Source organism: Pipistrellus kuhlii, unplaced genomic scaffold (assembly GCF_014108245.1).
Source record: "Pipistrellus kuhlii isolate mPipKuh1 unplaced genomic scaffold, mPipKuh1.p scaffold_m20_p_13, whole genome shotgun sequence".
Taxonomy (NCBI): domain Eukaryota; kingdom Metazoa; phylum Chordata; class Mammalia; order Chiroptera; family Vespertilionidae; genus Pipistrellus; species Pipistrellus kuhlii.
The window spans coordinates 29820316-29842940 of record NW_023425438.1 but is presented as its reverse complement, the minus strand read 5'-3'; the positions used below and the strand labels follow the sequence as shown (position 1 = coordinate 29842940).

General features: G+C 38.5%; 1 protein-coding gene across 12 annotated transcripts in view; it reads left to right on the top strand.

The window, feature by feature from the left end:
* USP34 (ubiquitin specific peptidase 34) overlaps window positions 1–22625 on the top strand; it is a 186512-nt gene that overhangs the window by 33673 nt on the left and 130214 nt on the right. For 10 of the 12 annotated variants that reach the window (XM_036435431.2, XM_036435430.2, XM_036435437.2 and 7 more), the window contains 9 exons: window positions 7408–7600; window positions 10243–10304; window positions 15219–15300; window positions 15388–15480; window positions 15990–16115; window positions 16292–16421; window positions 17848–17883; window positions 19511–19641; window positions 20474–21090. In XM_036435431.2, the coding sequence (XP_036291324.1) occupies window positions 7408–7600; window positions 10243–10304; window positions 15219–15300; window positions 15388–15480; window positions 15990–16115; window positions 16292–16421; window positions 17848–17883; window positions 19511–19641; window positions 20474–21090 (1470 nt within the window). Of the gene's footprint in view, window positions 1–7407; window positions 7601–10242; window positions 10305–15218; window positions 15301–15387; window positions 15481–15989; window positions 16116–16291; window positions 16422–17847; window positions 17884–19510; window positions 19642–20473; window positions 21091–22625 lie in introns of those variants that run through there. The other 2 variants (XM_036435434.2, XM_036435441.2) reach the window with 2 other exon arrangements.

Genomic DNA, 22625 nt, shown 5'->3' with positions numbered 1-22625 from the left:
TATCACTGTTGTAGATTTAAACAATTTATGACATAGTACAAAATCGTATTGTTTTAAAGTCCTCTGTTTTTACATTCTTTAGAGAAAATTTTTGTTATCAATTCAGTGTGTAGTATTTTTTATGCATATTTAATGTTGCTTTTAAAGCCATTTATGTCAAACTTTTTAAACATGGTATGTAAAAAGAATTAAAGAGATTACTAATGGTTACATGTGATTCCACTATATTCATTCAAAAAATATATGCTAAGCTTTTATATTCTAAGCAGTGGGGATATAACAGAAGAAAATATTTTTTTTGGTGCAACTATTCACAAAATGAATAAATAAACGACATAGTTCGTCAGACAATGATTAGTATTAGAGAAAAATAGCAGGAATGGTGGATTGAGAGTTCTAGAGGGTGGGTCACAATTTTAGATATGGGAATAAAGAAAGTTTCATGGAGGAGAAAGTAACAGTTGGGTTTTGTAAGTCTCAGCTTAGGACGAAAATATATCAAGAGGATAAAGAAGAATTGTATTGATTTGTCTTAGAGTATGAACTGTTAAGAATTCTAAGATTGTGCCGAAACTGGTTTGGCTCAGCTGTAGAGCGTCGGTCTGCGGACTGAAAGGTCCCAGGTTCGATTCCGGTCAAGGGCATGTACATTGGTTGCGGGCACATCCCCAGTAGGGAGTGTGCAAGAGGCAGCTGGTCGATGTTTCTCTCTCATCGACATTTCTAACTCTCTATCTCTCTCCCTTCCTCTCTGTAAAAAAATCAATAAAATACATTAAAAAAAAATTCTAAGATTGTATTACTTGATAATAATTACAAGTTCTTTTTACTTTTTTTCACTCATTTGCAAATAATTTGGTGTATAATAATTTTGCATTGCTGTTTGAGTTGTTAAAGAATGTGTCAGAAAAATAAACAGATAGTGATGAATGCTACTCTAGTAAGGTAACATGATAGAGAAGGAATATGAGGCCTTTCTTAAAATTGACATCTGAACAACATGAATCATCTAATCAGATGATCCTTAGGACATATTCCAGAAGGAATGTTAGGGCATAGGCTTAAAAGTTGGAAAGAATATAACATACATAAAATATATATATATATAAAAATATATATATTTTATATATATATTTTATATTTTATATTTTATATATGTTATATTTTATGTTATATATATATGTTATAATATATATATATATATATATTTTTTAAATATATTTTATTGATTTTTTACAGAGAGGAAGGGAAAGAGATAGAGAGTTGGAAACATTGATGAGAGAGAGTCATTGATCAGCTTGCCTCTTGCACACCCCTTACTGGGGATATGCCCGCAACCAAGGAACATGCCCTTGACCGGAATCGAACCCGGGACCCTTCAGTCCCCAAGCCGACGCTCTATCCATTGAGCCAAACCGGTTTCGGCATATTTTTAAATATATTTTATTGATTTTTTTTTTTACAGAGAGGAAGGGAGAGGGATAGAGAGCTAGAAACATCAATCAGCTTTCTCCTGCACACCCCCTACCAAGGATGTACCCACAACCAATGTACATGCCCTTGACCGGAATCGAACCTGGGACCTTTCAGTCCACAGACCGATGTTCTACCTACCCACTGAGCCAAACCGGTTTTGCTAAGAATATAACATATTAAAGAGTCTAGAAGCAGACTGCTGTGGAGCACAGTGTATATGGGAGTAGAATTATGATTTGATGTTGAATAAGCAGGGACAGATTATTCAGGACTGTCAAGCCAATATTGGAATTTGGGTTTAATTTTAGCAATGGAAATCTATTGAAGAGTTTTAAGCAGATGAGTTAGAATGGTTTTTAAAAGCTTATTTTAAACAAGACAGAGATGTCCACTCTTAGCACTTTTATTCAACACAGTGCTCAAAGTCCTAGCCAGAGCAATCAGGCAAGAGAAAGAAATAAAAGGCATCGAAACTGGGAATGAAGAAGTAGAAGTGGCACTTTTTGCAGATGATGTGGTTCTTTGTTTGTTTTTAAAAAAATATATTTTATTGATTTTTTTTACAGAGAGGGAGAGAGAGAGAGAGAGTTACAAACATCGATTAGCTACCTCTTGCATACCCCCCTACGGGGGATGTGCCCGCAACCAAGGAACATGCCCTTGACCGGAATCGAACTTGGGACGCTTCAGTCTGCAGGCCGGTGCTCTATCCACTGAGCCAAACCGGTTTTGGCATGAAGTGATTCTTTTTTTTTTTTTTTTTTTTTTTAAAATATATTTTATTGATTTTGTACAGAGAGGAAGGGAGAGAGATATAGTTAGAAACATCGATGAGAGAGAGTCACCGATCAGCTGCCTCTTGCACACCCCCTACTGGGGATATACCCGCAACCAAGGTACATGCCCTTGACCGGAATCGAACCTGGGACCTTTTTTTAGTCCCCAAGCCGACGCTCTATCCATTGAGCCAAACCGGTTTCGGCTGAAGTGATTCTTTTTATAGAAAACCCTAAAAGAACAAACAACCCATTAGAAATAATAAACAACATAATAAATTTGCAGAATACAAAATTAGTGTACAAAAATCCACTGCAGTCCTATTACTAATAATGAAATTTCAAAAAAAGAAATGGAAAAAACACATAATTCCGTTTGCATTTTCAACAAAAAGAATAAAATGCTCAGGAATAAACTTACAGATGTGAAAGTCTTATATACTGACAACTACAAAACCTTATTACAAGCAATTGAGCTATAGCTGGTTTGGCTTAGTGGATAGAGCGTCAGCCTGTGGACTGAAGGGTCCTGGGTTTGATGGTAGTCAAGAGCACATGCCTGGGTTATAGAGTTAGATTCCCAGTAGGGGGTGTGCAGGAGGCAGCTGATCAGTGATTCTTTCCATCGATGTTTCTATCTCCTCCCTTTCTCTTCGAACGCAAAAATATATTAAATTTTTTTTAATTAAAAAAATATTGAAAAAGACACTATGAATTGAAAGATATCCATTGCTCATGGATTGGAAGAATCAAAAATGGTTAAAATGTCTATAGTACCCAAAATAATATGCAGATTTAATGTAATCCACATCAAAATCCCAATGATATTTTAAATTTATTTTTATTATTTTATTATTGACACTGTTACAGATGTCCCCCATTTGCTCCCTCCACCAAACCCCTGCCCCAGTAACTTTTTTAAAGAAATAGAACAACAACAAAAAGAAATCAGATTTCTATGGAATCACAAGAGATCCCAAATAGCAAGAGAAACCCTAGGGAAAAAAAAACTGAAGGTATCACCCTACCTGACTTCAAATTATATTACAGAGCTATAGTAATCAAAACAGCATGGCCTTGTCAGAAAAAATAGATACACAAATCAGTAGAACAAAATTGACAAGCCAGAAGTAAAATCACATACATATGGGCAGATAGTTTTTGACAAAGTACCCAGAAACAGAGTGGAGAAAAAGTCTCTTCAGTAAATGGTACTGGGAAAATTGGAAACCTACATGCAAAAGAATGAAAGTAGTCTGGAGTTTGTTCCTATATAAAATGTTAATTCAAAATGGATCAAAGACCAAAAATATAAGACCTGAAACAGTAAATTACATAGAAGAAAACATAGGTATTAAACATATGGACCTTTGTCTTAGAGAAAATTTTATGAATTTGACCCCAAAGCAAGGACATAAAGGCAAAAATAATTGAATGGACTATGTCAAACTAAAAAGTTGCACAGCAAAAGAAACCACCAACAAAACAAAAGGGCAACCAACCATAATGGAGGAGTTATTTGCAAACAACAGCTGTATCAAGGGGTTAATATCCAAAGTATATAAAGAAATCATACAACTAACCACTAAACAAAGAGTCCAATTAAAAAATGGGCAGAGGATCTGAACAGACAGCTCTCCCAAGAAGACATACAAGTTGCCAACAGATACATGAAAAGATACTGAATTTCACTAGCTCTTAGGGAAATGCAAACCAAAACTACAATGAAATACCACTTCAAACCTGTTAGAAAGGCTATTATCATTGAGACAAGTGTTGGAGAGAGTATGGAGAAAAAGGAACCCTGCTGGTGAGAATGTAAAACAGCCAGTATAGAAAACAGTCTGAAGGTTACTAAGAAAAATTCAGAATAGCGTTGCTGTATGACTTAGAATTTCCACTTCTGGATATCTACTCGAAAAATTGGATAACATTTATTTGGAAAGACGAATGCACAATCTGTGTTCATTGCAGCATTATTCATGGTGGCCAAAATATGGAGACAACCACACTGTCCTTCAATAGATGATTGGTTAAAGAAGATGTGATACATACCCTGGTTCATATTGCTCAATGGTTAAAGCATTGACCCTCAAACCAAAGGGTTTTGGGTTAAATTCCTGGTGAAGGGCATGTATCTGGGTTGCAGGTTAAATCTCCAGCCCATTCGGGGTGGGTGTGAGAGGCAACCAGTTGATGTCTCTCTTCCCACATCGATGTTTTTCTTTTTCTCTTTCTCCCTCCCTTTAATTTCATTGAAAAAGTAAATGGGAAAAAATATTCTTAGATGAGGATTAAACAACAACAACAACAACAAAAAAAAAACGCTTGAAGTTGTCCCAGAGGTTTCTTACACTTTTAAAATTTTTGGATTATTTTTTCTTTACAGGTTGGGTGTTTCTTTGCTTCTTCGAATTTCATATCTTTGACTTTATTCTTGCGATCCTCTAGTCTCATGTTGGATTTCTGTATATTATTCTTTATTTCTGTCAGTGTATGCTTAATTTCTAGTTGATCCCTTTTCATTTCCTCCAGGGTCTCACTAAATTTATAGGCGGTTTCTAGAAAATTCTTGAGAAACCTTATAACCATGAGTTTGCACTCTATATCCAGTAGTTTGCTTTCCTCCATTTCTTTCCTTTGTGACCTTTTTCTTTATCTCCACATTTTGGCTGCTTCCCTATGTTGATAGAGTTGCTTTGTGTGCTAGGTGTCCTATAGGGCCCAGTGGCTCAGCCTCCCCAATCACATGAGGTGGATACTATTGGTGCACCCCTTTGTGGGCTGTGCACACAGTCTTGTTGTAGTTAAGCCTTGGTTGTTATAACTGGGAGGAATTGACCTTCAGTCCAGTTGGCTGTGAGGATCAGTTGTGTCTGTGATGGGGGAACTTCTGTGCTGGAGACAGCCTTATAGGGCAAAACTTGCTTTAATGGGGATTTGATTTGGCGCTCACTGAGTCTGTCCCCTGAGTGTGTCCCTTATGGATCTGAGGAGTTGTAACCTGGGTGGGCCCACTTTGATCACTGGGTACACTGGCTCTTGGATCTCTAAGGAGGTGCAAATTTAGCTCTGACCGAGGCCACCCAGCAGGAGCTATGGAGAGATCTGCAAATTTCTCTTCTTTGTTTGGGTTTTGGAGGTGCCCAGATGAGGCCTAGCTGTGAAGCAATGCAAGCTGCTGTGGAGCTTTGGAAGTTCTGGGGCTCTGTGTCCCAGCTACAGTTTGTTAGATAATTTTAGTTGCAAAGGACCAGGCCATTCATATGCAAAACCTCTGTGTACAGCTAGGTTGGGGTTATAAATTGGGTGGGCCGGTGTCTCAGGATCACCAGGGTGGAGCAAATATCAATGGCTGACCTTCAGCCCTGCCCTAAGAGGTCTCAGTGTCCCTCTGTAATCGGTAATCATTGCAAGCACCTCTGAGAGAAAGCCGCACTTGAATTCTGCCTGATGCCAGACAGTCCAGTTCCCCCTATATGAGTCTGGGTCCCCAGAGTCTCGCCCAGAACTGGAGTTCAGAGCAGTACGGGGTTTGTGTCCCTCCGGATTGAGAAAGACAACAGAGTCCTCAGTTGGCAACCCTTTCTGTGCGTGCTCAACTCTGTACCTCCACACTTCTGCACCTCCTCTGAGGCTCAGTGTGCTTTCTCTTTCCTTCTAGTTGTACAGTTCCCACTCAGCCAGCCTGCCTGTGGTTTTGGATGAAGTCCATTTTGTCTTTTAGTTGTAGTTTTGAAGCGGTTGTGCAAGGCAGCAAGTTTAAGTGTTTACCTATGTCTCCATCTTGGTTTCTCCTCTACATTACTCCTCTTGATGGGAAGAGTGGAACAGTAACTTTGTAAAGATTTTTATATAAAGTGATAAGAGGCCGAAACCGGTGAGCTTAGTGGTAGAGCGTCGGTCTGCGGACTGAGGGTCCCAGGTTCGATTCCTGGTCAAGGGCATGTACCTGGGTTGCGGGCACATCCCCAGTGGGGGGTGTGCAAGAGGCAGCTGGTCGATGTTTCTCTCTCATCTACGTTTCTAGCTCCCTATCTCCCTTTCTCTCTGTGAAAAATCAAGAAAATATATTTAAAAAAAAAGTGATAAGAATATGTGCCTTTTTGCAGTCTATTACAAGGCCAGAGGATCCCTAATGTGGAAAGGTTAGATGAGAAGAGAAGCCAATCAAATAGAATAGTTAAGGCCCAAGAGGAAAATCAGTGGCTTGTGATTTTTGGAAGGCAAAAAAGAATGAAGTTTATAATGTTCACATTTAAAAGAATTTGGGCTGTGTAGGGTAGTAGATACACTGTTTATATGATAACAACTGAAATTTAATGAAGCAAGATGTTTACATTGTAGGTATTAGATAATAATAAAACTTTAGTGGAGGTGCAGAATCCTCTGTTAAATGACTTGGCTCTTTGCAGTTAATGATTTAAGTTGGCCTTTCAGTAAAGGACACATTACCACAAGTCATAATCTTTGAACCATCACTTCGAAATAGTTTAAATAGTTTAAAATGTTAATCCCAGGATGCCAGGTTCTACTGTACTAAACATTTTGCATTTTGAAGGTTATGGAACAAAGAAGTATTATTGAATCATTAAATGGTCTTTAGAAATATTTTGCAAGTTTTTGTATTGTGGGGGGCTGTTTCTCTGTTTTCCTTGACCTGCACGGAAAACAACAGGTTCCTGAGTGGAGGAGCTAGGAATTAAGAAATTAAAGAAAAAAAGGGAGCAAGACACAGAAATAGATTCAAACTGGGACCCAGGTGGGGACTGCCACTCTGATGGAGAGACAGTCAACCACCCACCACAGACAACACTGTGCATTTATTTATTTCCAAAGAATAAAGGGAGGTTTCCCTGAAAAGCTTAGAATCAAAGGAGTTTTGGGTGTGCCCAGGTCCTATTCATTCCCTCATTCCTGGGATTTAGCATATCAAGACCTGGGTAAGTGAAGGTCCGATTCCTTCCTCATTCCAGGCATGTGGATAAAGATAGGAAATGGGTACTGATAACCAGCTCCCACTTTTTGGGGAAACATGTTCCCAGGGCGTGGCTCTGCCAAGCCTTGAGTTCAGCTGATGATAATTAAAGGTCATCCATGTGCATTCCCAGAGAGCCCTCTACATTATATATGCTTTATTTCTGAAACATTTCAGGTATTTATGCAAGCTCTCTGATCAGGAGTTAAGACAGAGTGCGGCTCGCAACATGGCTGACTTAATGTGGAGCACAGTAAAAGAACCATTGGATACAACGTTATGCTTCGATAAAGAAAGCCTAGATCTTGCATTTAAGTACTTTATGTCACCTACTTTGACAATGAGGTTGGCTGGACTAAGTCAGATAACGGTAAGTTATACTTGTTTGATTTTTGTTTGATTTTTAATTTATACCAAGTTTTTATGGAACACTTACCTTATGCCAGGCATTGTGCTAAGTATTTTACATGCATTACATTGTATGGTCCTTACAAACAATTTTTGTATTTTTTCTATTTTTCTATTTATTTTTTAAAATTTTATTTTATTGATTTTTTTACAGAGAGGAAGAGAGAGGAATAGAGAGTTAGAAACATCAATGAGAGAGAATCGTCAATTAGCTGCCTCTTGCACACCCCCTACTGAGGATGTGCCCACAACCAAGGTACGTGCCCTTGACCAGAATTGAACCCGGGATCTTTCAGTTCGCAGGCCAATGCTCTATCCATTGAGCCAAACCGGTTTTGGCTATTTTTATATTTAATCTTTGTTAATCTCTTGAGAAAAATTTTTTTTCATTGCTTTTTTGAGAGTAGAGGGGAGGAAGGAAGAGGAGGAGAGAAAGAGAGAGAAAAACATCAATATGAGAGAGACATATTACTGGTTGCCTCCTGCATGTGTCCCAACCAGGGCCTTTATTAAACCTGTAACCCAAGAAGTGCTCGAGACGTGTTGAACCCAAGATCCTTCAGTGCTCTGGCCAACACTTAGGCCACTTAACTACATTGGCCAGGGCTGTATTTTCCTTATTTTAAATATGAAGAGACTGAGGCTTAGATTTAGGACTTATACCTTAGGTCTTTTTTATTTCAGGGTCCAACTCCTCTTTTTTTTTTTTTAAACTCTTCATTTAGAAACCAATGTTTTCAGAGAAAAAGAATTAGAGATTATGACTTAGGTATTTAATTCATTATCCAGTGAGAAGCCACAAATTAATGGACCATAGGCCAAATTTGACTAACAAAAACATTTTGTTCGTACAGTGGCAAATACTATTGTAAATGGGTCGATATCTGTATTATTGGCCTCTCTCGGGGTGGAGTTGAGTGGGATGGGGAGGGGTGTGGGGTAGGGAGGAAGAACTGTTATCCTTGAGTCTGTATTGCATTAACAGTTTGCTAGAGCTAAGTAATTAGCTGCACTCTTTAGAATGGATATGCATTCTATGGTTTACCAAGGCCTCCCTTAACCTTACTTTTTATTTTCTGCCTGTTTTTTATAATGTAGTTATTCTGAATTAGCTGGATTTTATTCATGTATTGGAGTTTGAGAATATGGAAAATATTTGTTGACATTTTCCCAAATTCTTAAAAAAATTTTTTTTTTTTAATTCTTCATTGTTTAAAGCACATGTGTCATGTATTGGAGTTTGAGAATATGGAAAATATTTGTTGACATTTTCCCAAATTCTTAAAAAAAATTTTTTTTTAATTCTTCATTGTTTAAAGCACATGTGTCAAACACAAGGCCCGCAGGCCAAATCCATCCCGCCAGGCCTTGCAATGTGGCCCGCACTGTGCTGTCATCACTGCACTCCGCTGCGTTTCCATCACAATGACAGTTTATGACTGTTCAGTAAACCATTCGGCCCGCGATTTAGGCTGGATTTTAGATTTTGGCCCCTTCTCTGATTGAGTTCGACACCCCTAGTTTAAAGTATTACATGTTATGTTTTCCCCCCCATTAACCTCTTCCCCAGTCACTCCCACCCCCAGCCCTCACCCCCTTACTGTCTGTGTCCATTGGTTATGCTCATATGTGTGCATACAAGTTCTTTAGTCGATCTCTTACCCTTCCCCCCTGTTGTGGGGTCAAACCCTGGGTTCAAAATAAGACTACTGTAGGCTGAAGATTGATTTAAAAAAAAGCAGGCAAGGATTTCTTGAAAAAGCTGGCCAGGACAGCTGCAAGAGTACCACACGCAGGTGGAGTCCACACGTCCCAACTGTTCCAGGTGTAAGCCATCTTTTAAAAGGTTCAAACCACAGGAATTTTCCTTTGTTCTAAATTCTAAAGGCTGGGAACATTGGAATGTGGCCCTATCTTGCCGATAATACAGAAGCAGAACTCAGAGGTTAATCTCTAAAGGTTATCTATAGTTTCTACCCCTGAAGCTACTGCGTCAGTAGGAATCAATCTCCTGTATCTACTCTATTGTTTAAGCTAGTAAGCGAAGGTCAGAGTCAGAATAGTGGGGTTAAAATTCAAACAACAGTTTTTACCAAAGTATGGTTGCTATCATATTTCACCCCCTTCCTTCTTATTTGATGGTCTATTTGATGCATCTGTGTCTCTGGCTCTATTTTTGTTAATCAGTTTATGTTATTCTTTATATTCCATAAATAAGTGAGATAATTCGATATTTATGGCTTATTTTGCTCCAGGCTCCAAATTAAATCTTAAATGTATTTAGTGGGCCTTTACAAAATTCTATGTCTTTAAGAGCATATTGTTGCCTTGCATTAGGTTTTTGTGTTTTTCCCTTATTCATCTTTTTCTCTGTAGAGTGCATAGTGGAATAAAGCATAATTAATACTTGTGGAATGAATTTATTTAATGTTTTAATATGATAAAGGAAATATAGCCAGTTGGGAAATGTGTGCATCTGATTCTCTGTTTAAATTTTGTAATTTTGTTTTGGTGATTATGATCTGCAAATATCAAACCATGTTTCTTGACATTTGCTAACACATAGAAGAACAATTTTGGCAAACTTTATTTTTCTAATTATAGAATCAACTTCACACCTTCAATGATGTGTGCAATAATGAATCATTGGTATCAGACACAGAAACGTAAGTAGGAGCATTACTTATACATAAATAATAACATTTTAATGTGTGACTATTTGCATGGTAAATGTAATTGTGATTATTAGATTTGAAGTGTTTACTAGAAATTCTTTACCTTTTGGTTTCATTTGTGCAGACTTAAGATTTCAGAATAATATTTTGTAACATTTCATGTTTCTTAAAAGCATATAACCAACATAGTGTTCATTTGCACAAAATGCAAAAGGATACTATTTACATAGGAGAATTTAGTCGTAAAGAATATGGTACTGATAGTTTTTTTTTCTTTTGTGACTTTTTAAAAAAATTTCTTTATTGAGTAAGATATCACATATTTGTCCTTAACCCCCCTGTTCCAATTCCCCACCCCTCCCCCAACTCAAGCCTGCACCCCCCTATTGTCCTTGACCACTGGTTAGGCTCATATGTATGTACATAAGTCCTTTAGTTGATCTCCCTTTTATCCCCATCTCCCTTTGAGGTCCAACAGGTTGACCCATGGCTTCTTATCTCTGGGTTTGTTCTTGTTTATCAGTCTATGTTGTTCACCATTTCCCCTAGATGAGTGAGATCATGTCCTACTGGGAATATACTTATAAGAATCAAAAATGAGACAAGCAATAATTGTTATGCTGAAAGGCATTTGGATCAGTCTGTATTGAGTTTCTGAGCCACCAGTTTTTTTGAGACTCAATTTCAATGTCAAACAGTTCCTTATGTTGTACATGTCAGCAATGACATTTCAGTTCTGGATGGTGGGTACTGATAGATTTTAGAAAGCATACTTGATGCAGAAAACCTACAGCTAACATCATACAGAATGGTGAGAGGTTCAAAGCTTTTCCCCTAAATCAGGAGCAAAAAAAAGATGTCCTTCCACCCCTGCTTTTCTCCATTTTGCTGGAAGGTCCAGTCTAATGCAATAAGGGAAGATAGAAAAATGAAAGGTATACATAATGGAAGGAAGAAATAAAACTCTTTGAAAGATATTAAAACGTGGATAAAAGATACCTAAGAACTAAATAAATGGAAAGATATTCCATGTCATTGAATAGGAAGACTCAACATTTTGAAGACATCATTTCTTCCCATCTTGATATGTACAGATGTGGTATAATCTCAGTCCCAGCAATTTATTTTGAGGACATTCATAAAATGATTTTAAAGTTTACATGAGAGGTAAAAGATCTAGAATAACCAATTCGTTATTGAAAGGAAAAGTATGAAGTTGGAAGTTTTACTTTAAGGCTTACTGTAAAGCTATTATAATCAAGACAGTATGGTTTTGGTCAAAGAATAGACATCAATAGTGGGGTCAGAAATAGACCATTGTTAATATAGTTCACTGATCTTTGACAAAGGAGCAAAGGCAAGTATAATGGAGCAATGATAGTCTTTTTCAGCAAATGGTGTTAAAACAATTGGACGAACACATGTTTAAAAAAAATCTAGACACAGACCTTACACCCTTCACAAAAATTAATGCAAATGGCTTACACATTAAACGTAAAATGCAAAATTATAAAACTCTTAGAAAATAATAGATAACCTAGGTGGCCTTGTTCTTGGGTATGGTGATGGGTGACCTATTGGTTACAATACATGATTCATGAAAGAAAAAACTGATAAGCTGAATATTATAAAAATGAAAAACTTACGTTTTGCTAAGGACACTGTCGAGCATCAGAAGATAAGCCACATATAGGGGGAAATATTTGCAAAAGATAGCTGGTTTAGATAGAGTGTTGGCTTGTGGACTGAAGGGTCCCAGGTTCAATTCCTCTCAAGGGCACGTACCTTGGTTGCAAGCTGGATCTCTGGTCCTGGTTGGGGCGCATGCAGGAAGCAACCAATCAGTGTATCTCTATTACATTGATCTTTCTTTCTGTGTCTCCCCCTCTCTTCCATTTTCTAAAGTAGGGGTGTCGAACTCAATCAGAGAAGGGGCCAAAATCTAAAATCCAGCCTAAATCGCAGGCCGAATGGTTTACTGAACAGTCATAAACTGTCATTGTGATGGAAACGCAGCGGAGTGCAGTGATGACAGCGCGGTGCGGGCCACATTGCAAGGCCTGGCGGGACAGATTTGGCCCGCGGGCCTTGTGTTTGACACATGTGTTCTAAAGAGCCATGGAAAAAATATGCTCTGTGAGGATTAACGACAACAAAAATAAATAAAATACTGTGAAGAGAAACATAAAAAATGAAAAGACAAATCTGATACAGGACTATTATCCAAAATCTGGAAAGAACTGAAAACCCATTAAGAAAACAACCAGATTAGAAAATATGCCAAAGACTTTTTAAAAAGAATATTTTTATTGATTTCAGAGAGAGTAAGGGAGAGATGGAGAGATAGATAAAACATTGATCAGCTGCCTCCTGCACACCCCTACTGGAAATCAAGCCCATAATCAGGGCATGTGCCCTGTTGGGAATCAAACCATGACCTCCTGGTTCATAGTTCTATGCTCAACCACAGAGCCAGACTCTGGGCAGCAGACACCTCATCAAAGAAGATACACAATGCTGACTGGTTTGGCTCTGTGGATAGAGCATTGGCCTGCAGACTGAAGGGTCCCAGGTTCAATTTCGATCAAGGGCATATAGATAGTACATAAGCACAAAAATAGATGCTCCACATCCTCCTTCGTCAGGGAAATGCAAATGAAAATAATAGTGAGATTCCATTACGCAACTATTAGGAATGCTCAAAATCCAGAATATTTAAACCACCAAATGCAGACAAGGATGTGATGCAAGAGAAGTCTCACTCATTGCTGGTGGGAATGCAAGAAAATGCAACTACTTTGGAAGAAAGCTTGCAGTTTCATACAAATCTCAGCATCCTCTTACCACATGATTCAGCAATCATGCTCTTTGGTATTTAAAGAGGTGGAAAAATTATGCTCATACAAAAACTTGAACATAGATATTTATAGCAACTTTAGACATAGTTGCCAAAACCTAGAAAGAACCATTGCCGGTGACAAATGCAACAAATGATACATCTTATGTTGAGTGAAAGAAGTCAATTTAAAGAGTGCAATAGTGGGGTCAGAAATAGACCCATGTTAATATAGTTCACTGATCTTTGACAAAGGAGCAAAGGCAAGTATAATGGAGCAATGATAGTCTTTTTCAGCAAATGAAAAAGTCTTTTTCATCACTTTTTTAAAATATAAAATTACAGAAAATGAAAACATCTATAATAATACAAACAAAGCAAGTTGCTAGTTGGGGAATTGGGTTGTGGGGGGTGGATAACAAGGGGCATAGATAAACTTTGGTGGTGATAGATAAAAAGATATATACTCAAATTTTAACTCATCAAACTACATTTCAAATACAGGGTTGGGAAAAAATAAGCTTACAATTGTTCATGTGGAAAATAATGCAGTATTACATGAGCACAAACTGTTTCACATATTCATAACTGTAAACTTTCTTGTGGCCCACCCTGTAAGTCAGTTTATTAGATGTTATGTATATCTCAAAGTTGTAAAAGACAACTGATAAACCCACACTTCCTTATTGGGAGAACTAACATAAATAGATTAACTTGTATGCCAGTGAGTGACTTATTACTCCAAGAGAGAATAGCTTTTATTTATATTTAAAACATATTTTTATTGATTTCAGAGAGGAAGGAAGGAGAGAGAGATGGAAACATCAATGATGAGAGAGAATCATTGACTGGCTGCTTCCTGTACACCCCACAGTGGGGTCCAAGCCTGCAACCTGGGCATGTGCCCTTGTCTAGAATTGAACCCAGGACCCTTTAGTCTGCAGGCCAATGCTCTATCCACTGAGCCAAACCAGCTAGGGCAGTGGTGGACAAAAAGAGATTAACCAAAAATTTATATGCATATATGCATAACCCATGGACTCAGATAATAGTTCAGTGAACCCCTCAGGTGGAAGAGGAAGTAGGGTGAAGGGAGTCAATGATGGGATAAAAAGGAACATCTGTAATACTTTCTTTTCTTTTTTTTCTTTTTTTAAATATATTTTATTGATTTTGTACAGAGAGGAAGGGAGAGAGATAGAGAGTTAGAAACATTGATGAGAGAGAGTCATCAATCAGCTGCCTCTTGCAGGGGATGTGCCCGAAACCAAGGTACATGCGCTTGACAGAATTGAACCGGGGACCCTCCAGTCCCCAAGCCGACGCTCTATCCATTGAGCCAAACCGGTTTCGGCTAATAGTTTTCAACAATAAAGATACATTTTTAAAATGAAGGGTAAATAATCTAAATCCATTCTAAAATAAAAAGATTATTTTTTTTGAAATGATGGATGAGATGTTGGTAAAAAAGGATAACAACCTTAAAACCATTCTAAAATAAAAAGGTTATTTTTTTGAAATGGTGGATGAGATGTTGGTAACAGTTGTTTTGAACAAGTTGATATCTTTGGACCACATTAGTGGAATCTTTATTAGTATCAGGCAGGAAACTTGCAGTTTGGCTTGAAATTTAAAAAAAAAATCTTTTTGATAATCTACATTTAGAAACCTTCCCTGCACACTTACTGTGGAAATTAAAAAGTGGGAAGGCAAAGTCCTTGAGTAGGAAAATATATCACTTACTTGGTTTTATACTTGGTGTTCTCACCTGTGTACTTGGTGTTAGTTGTTATCATAACTTTCTAGGACTTGCCTTTTTTTTTTTTTTTTTTTTTTTTTTACTTGTTTATAAAGTTAGGTGATATACAGTAATTTCTTTTGTTATTTTTTGTGTAGTGACCTAAACAGTTAATTGATTGTAATCACATCTAATTTGTATATGAACAAATAGAGATTTTTAACTGTCTGCCTTTTGGACATGGGAAAGACTAATAACTCATATCTTTTTATTTTGTTTTTGATAACTAATATTTTTTAATATATTAACTATTTTTATTATTTGATTTTAGGTCCATTGCAAAAGAACTTGCAGACTGGCTTATAAGCAACAATGTAGTAGAACATATATTTGGACCAAATTTACATATTGAGGTTTGTGGATGATTATATGACTTTTCTGCTCTATTAAGACAGAAGAATATTTCCAAAGATTAACTATAGTAAGTTTTTCTTTTCCAGATTATCAAACAGTGCCAAGTAATTTTGAATTTTTTGGCAGCTGAAGGGCGACTGAGTACTCAGCATATTGATTGCATTTGGGCTGCAGCACAGGTAATATTAACAGCTCACATTATTGAGTGCTTCCTCTTTATGTGTTCTAAGTGCCTTACTCCCCTAGGAGGTTAGTTCTGTTATCCCATTTTATAGATAAAGAGATTAAGACATGGCCCAACTGGTGTGTCTCAATGATTGAGTGTTGACCAACTAATTAAATTTATGTGCATATCATTAATATAAAAACAAATAAAAATTTGTTTTTATATTAATGATATGCACATTAATTTAATTAGAATCCTTATAGCTAGAAAATTAAGCTAATGGTTTGTTTGGATAAGATAAAATTCTGCTTATGTAGAATTTCACAATTATATGTACTCCTATTTATGATACTTGGTAATTTGCATTTACCAACATACTAAAAAATATTACTGTACCAGTTATCTTGGCTTTTAAGACTATATAACTTAAAAAAGTACAAACTTCATAATTTTTTTGGTACCAAATTATTTAGTTATGTAAGGTAATTATTTTTGACTCTTATTTCTACCTTTACTTTGTAGTTGAAACATTGTAGTCGGTATATACATGACTTATTTCCTTCACTCATCAAGAATTTGGATCCAGTACCACTTAGACATCTTCTTAATCTGGTCTCAGCTCTTGAGCCAAGTGTACATACTGAGCAGGTAATTTATTCAAAATATAATGATAGTTATTTTTTCATACACATTAAATATGAAAGTTTATCTGATTCAGATATTTAACTTGTAGCTTATTACTGTTAGCATTTAATTAGGCATAAGGATATTAAATTTGTTATGTTGCCTAAAATCTCTAATTTCTACCTCTTTTTTTTTTAAAGACATTGTACTTGGCATCAATGTTAATTAAAGCATTATGGAATAATGCACTAGCAGCTAAGGCTCAGCTATCTAAACAGAGTTCTTTTGCATCTTTATTAAATACTAATCTTCCCATGGGAACTAAGAAAGGTTAGTAAAGTATTTTTTGTAATAAGTTGTGCAAAGTTTTTAACTATATTTAAAGTACATTTTCTGCTTACTAGTTCAGTTCAACCTTAATTTCAAAATAAGTTTGAGATGGACACTGTAGTATTTGTGAAAGGGTGAATAAATTGGAGTTGCTTTATCTTTCTGGCTATAATTTCAGGCATTTTTAAAATTTATTTATTTATTTTTATTATTTATTTATTTATTTATTTATTTTTAAATCAATCTTTATTCATATTATTACAAAGGTTCCTCATTTCTTCCCCCCTCCATCAGGTTCCCACCCCACCCTCCACCCCCTCCCCATCCATAGGTGCACAGTTTATGTTCAGTCTCTTCCTCCCTCCCTTTCCCCGATGATAAGTAAATCCCTTTTCAGATAGTAAATCAGTTACTTAGCATTTTCTCATATCAATAATACCTCCACATGCCCAATGATACACTTCACACAAAAGACATTTCCAAATAGGTCAACCAGCATCATCCAGGCCCCACCCAAGGCACTCACAGATCAACACCCCAGCACTATACTAACTCAACACATCCAAATCTAAGCCTTCATCACTTGATTCAGCAGACCCTCAAGTTCCCGCAAAAGTTTCCAGCCATGTCTGAGAGGCAGCTGGGGGGCAGGGGCAGGCAAGGAGCGAGTTGTTCTGGGCCTGGCTGCTCTGGGACTGGCCTCTGTTGCTCTGGTTTGTTCCACAACCAGCTGCTCCGGGTCTGGTCACTGCCGCTCCCGACCTAGTTGCTCTGGACTTGGCTGCTGCTGCTCCGGGCCTGGCCGCACCCGACCCGGCTTCTCCGGGCCCGGCAGCTCTGGGTCTGGCCGCTCCCAGCCTGGCAGCCGCTGCTCCGGGCTTGTCTGCTCCCAACCTGGCAGCGGCTGCTCTGGGCCTGGCCGCACCCGACCCAGCTGCTTCGGGCCTGGCCGCTCCAAGCCTGGCAGCTGCTGCTCTGGGCCTGGCCGCTCCCAGCCTGGCAGCTGCTGCTCTGGGCCTGGCCGCTCCCAGCCTGGCAGCTGCTGCTCTGGGCCTGGCCGCTCCCAGCCTGGCAGCCGCTGCTCCAGGCCTGGCCACTCCCAGCCTGGCAGCCGCTGCTCCGGGCCTGGCCGCACCATTTCAGGCATTTTTTTAATGTGGTTTATGTGTATATAGCTTTCTAGGACTTTCTAAAACTTTTATTTTCTTTGCCCCAATTTTTGTCACCTGACAATCATATACTACTTTTTTCTTAGGCTTTTCTATACAGACACCCACAACTATTATTACAGGTGGTGGAGATTTAACATTATTGCAGATTTTCCTACCTGTATCTTGTTGACTATGTAATAAGAACAACTGATAAGCTGTCCCAAAGAGGCCTAGTCATTTAGAATATTCCCTCCTGTTTTTTCCTTTTCCCTCAGAGGAAGAAGAGCTGAGAAGAGCAGCTCCATCTCCTTGTAAGTTGAGTTTAGATGTGCATGGTGACATGGCTTCCCTTTCCTAGAGATATCACAGTTAACTGATTTCTTGTATCAGGTCTAGTAATAATTAATGTCGTTTTTAAACATTCGTTTAAAATCTTGCTTGGCGTTGACTTGTATTGACATAACCTTCTAACACGTGGCATCTACAGAACGTGTGAAGTGCAATTAACAAAGTTTGCTTGAAAAAGTTTGTGTTTGGTTTGGTTTTTGTTGCAAAACTAGGGCTAAGAAGATGGTGGATGAAGAGCATATTCGGCACTGCATGCTTTACGAGTTCCAATTAGGAAGAAAAGCAAGTGAGGCTGCAAAAAACATCTGTAGTGCTCTTGGTCAAGATGCAGTTAGCGCCAGAAAATGCCAGCGTTGGTTTGAGAAATTTCGCGAGGGAAATTTTTCGTTAGATGACAAGAGTGGTTGAGGCCGTGTGTCCAATTTTGATCAAGAAGCTCTTCAAGCTCTTTTGGTGCAAAATCCTCAAATTACCCAACAAGAGCTTGCGACAACTTTAAATTATTCACAAAAAACAATTTCCAATCAATTGCATGCAGTTGGCAAAGTCCAAAAGTTTGGAAAATGAGTTCCTCATGAGTTGACCGACAACAACCATAATCAAAGAGTCACAATTTGCAGTTCACTCCTTTCTCGTCAAAACCGTTTGCCGTTTTTAGAGCAAATTGTTACCAGAGATGAAGAATGGGTGCTGTATGTTAATTTGAAAAGGCGGCCTCAATGGTTGGACAAAAATGAGGCTCTGCAGCCCACGCCAAAACCTGACTTGCATGCGAAAAAAGTGGTGGTGTGTGTTTGGTGGAATTTTAAAGGAATTCTTCATTATGAACTTTTACCATCTAACCAAACCATTACAAGTGCAGTGTATAGTGCCCAATTGGAAAGGTTAGCCCAAGCTTTAAGAGAAAAAGAACCCGCGCTGATTAATCGGAAGGGCGTAATTCTTCACCACGATAACGCATGACCGCATACTGCAAGAATCACTGCTGAAAAACTGCGCCAGTTGGAATGGGAAGTTCTCCCTCAACCTGCATATTCTCCTGATATTTCCCCTTCCGATTACCGTTTGTTTCGTTCTTTGCAAAACTTTCTTCTTGGAAAAAAATTTAATAATGAAGAATGCCTCAAAAATGTATTGACCGAATTTTTTGCATCAAAATCACAAGAATTTTACAACAGAGGGATTAAAATGCTTCCTGAGCGTTGGGCACAAGTAGTAGAAAACAACGGCAACTATATTGTTGATTAAATTTTGTTGTATTGTTTAAATAAATTCAATTTAAAAAAGTATTAGAAAACGACATTAATTATTACTAGACCTAATATTTGTATCAGTGATAAAGGCCCTTTTGAGTAAAAGACATATACCCTTAACTAATTATCCAGCTCACTTACCCTTTTGTTTAAACTGTTGGTAATCTTGACTTAATTGAAATTGTGTATATTCTCTTGGCAAATGTTAACATATTTACAGATGATATTTTTGGCTATTTAGCATGAAGTTTTGGTAAATCAAAGAACCAAGGACTGTGCCATTCTGATAGATCCATGTTAATATAAAGAAATAAAATGAGAAATCTATTTAATATAGGGTCACCTGCAGCTAGTCCTCAAAGCAGTGATAACAGTGATACCCATCAAAGTGGAGGCAGTGATATTGAAATGGATGAGCAACTTATTAATAGAACCAAACATGTGCAACAGCGACTTTCGGACACAGAGGTATGACAAAAGGCCCCCATCCCCTCCTCCCAAGTGATTTTTGGGTTTCTGCCATGTTTGTCCTTTTAACTGGGAATATAAAAGGTGATATATGTTCAGGCCTAATCTCTCTCTCTTTAAAAAAAAATATTTATTGATTTCAAAGGGAAGGGAGAGTGTGAGAGAGAAACATCAGTGATGAGAGAGAATTATTGATTGGCTGCCTCCTGCACATCCTCTACTGGAGGAGAGTGGGTTGGTGATCGAGCCAGTAACCCGGGCATGTGTCCTTGGTAGGAATGGAACATGGGACCCTTCAGTCTGCAGGTTGATGTTCTATCACTGAGCCAAACCAGCTAGGACCCTAATCTTTCTCTTAAGTTGTATTATTGAGATCCTTTATTTCTTTTTTGGACTTTTAATTTCATTTTTTATTGTTCTAAGCATGAGTCAACACTGTGGCAACCTTTTATTTTTTTAAAATGTATTTATTGATTTTTCACAGAGGGGAAGAGAGAGGGATAGTTAGAAACATCGATGAGAAATAATCATCGATCAGCTGCCTCCTGCATACTCCCTACTAGGGATGTGCCCTTAACAAAGGTACATACCCTTGACCGGAATCAAACCTGGGTCCCTTCAGTTCGCAGGCTGACGCTCTATCCACTGAGCCAAACTGGTCCCGGCTGTGGCAACCTTTTAAAAATAAGTTGTGTTAATGTCAGTTACTTTTTCTTATTAGTGCATATATTTATTTTATCTATTTATTTTGCTGCAAAAAGCTTTTTGGTCCAATGCATGGGAGAGGGCTCCATGTAAATATTTATTTAAATCTGTTTGTTTCTAAATACAGGAATCCATGCAGGGAAGTTCTGATGAAACTGCTAACAGTGGTGAAGATGGAAGCAGTGGTCCTGGTAGCAGTAGTGGGCATAGTGATGGATCTAGCAATGAGGTGAATTCTAGCCATGCAAGCCAGTCAGCTGGGAGCCCTGGCAGTGAGGTACAGTCAGAAGACATTGCAGATATTGAAGCCCTTAAAGAAGAAGATGAAGATGACGATCATGGTCATAATCCTCCTAAAAGCAGTTGTGGTACAGATCTTCGAAACAGAAAGCTAGAAAGTCAAGCAGGCATTTGCTTAGGGGATTCCCAAGGTCCATCAGAAAGAAGTGGGACAAGCAATGGAACAGGAAAAGACCTGGTTTTTAACACTGAGTCACTGCCATCAGTAGATAATAGAATACGAATGCTAGATGCATGTTCACACTCTGAAGATCCAGGACATGATATTTCAGGGGAAATGAATGCTGCTCATATAGCACAAGCATCTCAGGAATCTTGTATTACTCGCACTGGGGACTTCCTTGGGGAGACTATTGGGAGTGAATTATTTAATTGTCGGCAGTTCATCGGTCCACAGCATCACCACCACCACCATCACCACCACCACCACCACCACCATGATGGGTAAGTCTGCTTTAAAAAACAGCTATATTTTTTTAGGGAAGTAATTATGTCTTATATTTATTAAATTACAATTATTATTGATCAGTATTGTCTAATAGGAATGTAATACCAACTACAAATGCATGCCATAAATATGCAATTTTTAATTTTCTGTTGGGCACATTTAATTTTATTCATTTACTAAAGGCCTGGTGCATGAAATTTGTGCATTTTTTGGCGGGTGGAGGGGGCATATACCTCAGCCAAGCCTACACCCTTTCCAATCTGGGATCCCTCAAGGAACCTCTCAGAATCTGTCTTGCTCTCATTCCCTGGCCTCCTGCTGCTGTCTTTCTCCCATTCTTTGTGCCCAGCCCAGTAAGGGTGGCCAAGGCCTGAGTGGCCTGGGCGCTGCTGCTGCTGCAGAGCAGGAGCACCTCAGCCCAGAAGGCCTCTGACCATCCTCCACTCTGTCTCAGACCCATGGGTGCCTCCCCACCAATGGTGGCCACTGCCCTCCTCCCACATGTGGGTGGGGCTCCGTGCTCGAACTGCCTGCGCCCCACTCCTCGCTGGGCCCCACCTGCTCCACCCCACCATGGTCTCCACACCCACCCATGTGCAGCCCCAAGTTTCTTTCCCTTTTTCATTCCTGTGTCTTTTTCTTGTTCCCTTTCTATATTTCTGTTTCTCCTCTCGGCCTGTCTGCATGCAGGCCTGCCTTCCTCTCCCTCTCCTTTTTTATCCCCTCCTATTGTATCCTATTCTACCCTGGGCCTTTCAGCTTCCTGAGCAGAGGGTGGTGACACAGCCTGCTGATCTGGTCATGATATGATGCTGTAACTCAGTGTTTTTCAACCTTTTTTGGGCAAAGGCACACTTGTTTCATGAAAAAAATCACGAGGCACGCCACCATTAGAAAATGTTAAAAAATTTAACTCTGTGCCTATATTGACTATATATAAAGTAATTCTCTTGAATAGGAATCAAATAAACACAAAGAAAGTATTTTATAATTACTTTATTATGAAATAGGAAGTAAACAAAATAGTGAAAAATTATAAAATTCTTGTCTTGTCTGCACCTACGGCACACCAGGCAACATCTCGCGGCACAGCGGTTGAAAAACGCTGCTGTAACTGACAGTTTGCATATTCCTCTGTTATATACACTGAGTGGCCAGATTATTATGATCTCTGAATGCATAGTAATCTGGCCATGCAGTGGGTGCGTATGTATATACATACTAGAGGCTCGGTGCATGATTTCATGCATGGGTGAGGTTCTGCCAGCCTGGCCAAGGGTGGTTGGCCAGCCTGCCTGCTGATCGAACTCTGGTCGAGGGGACATTTTGCATATTAGCCTTTTATTATATAGGATGTACACTGAGTGGCCAGATTATTATGCATTCAAAGATCATAATAATCTAGCCACTCGGTGTATATAGGTTATTACCAGTAGTAATGTTTGAGTTGATGAAATACAAATTTGTTATATCAGGATGAGTTTTCTTAGACTTGAAAATTTGCCAGGCCTTCACAATTTAATATGGTTGT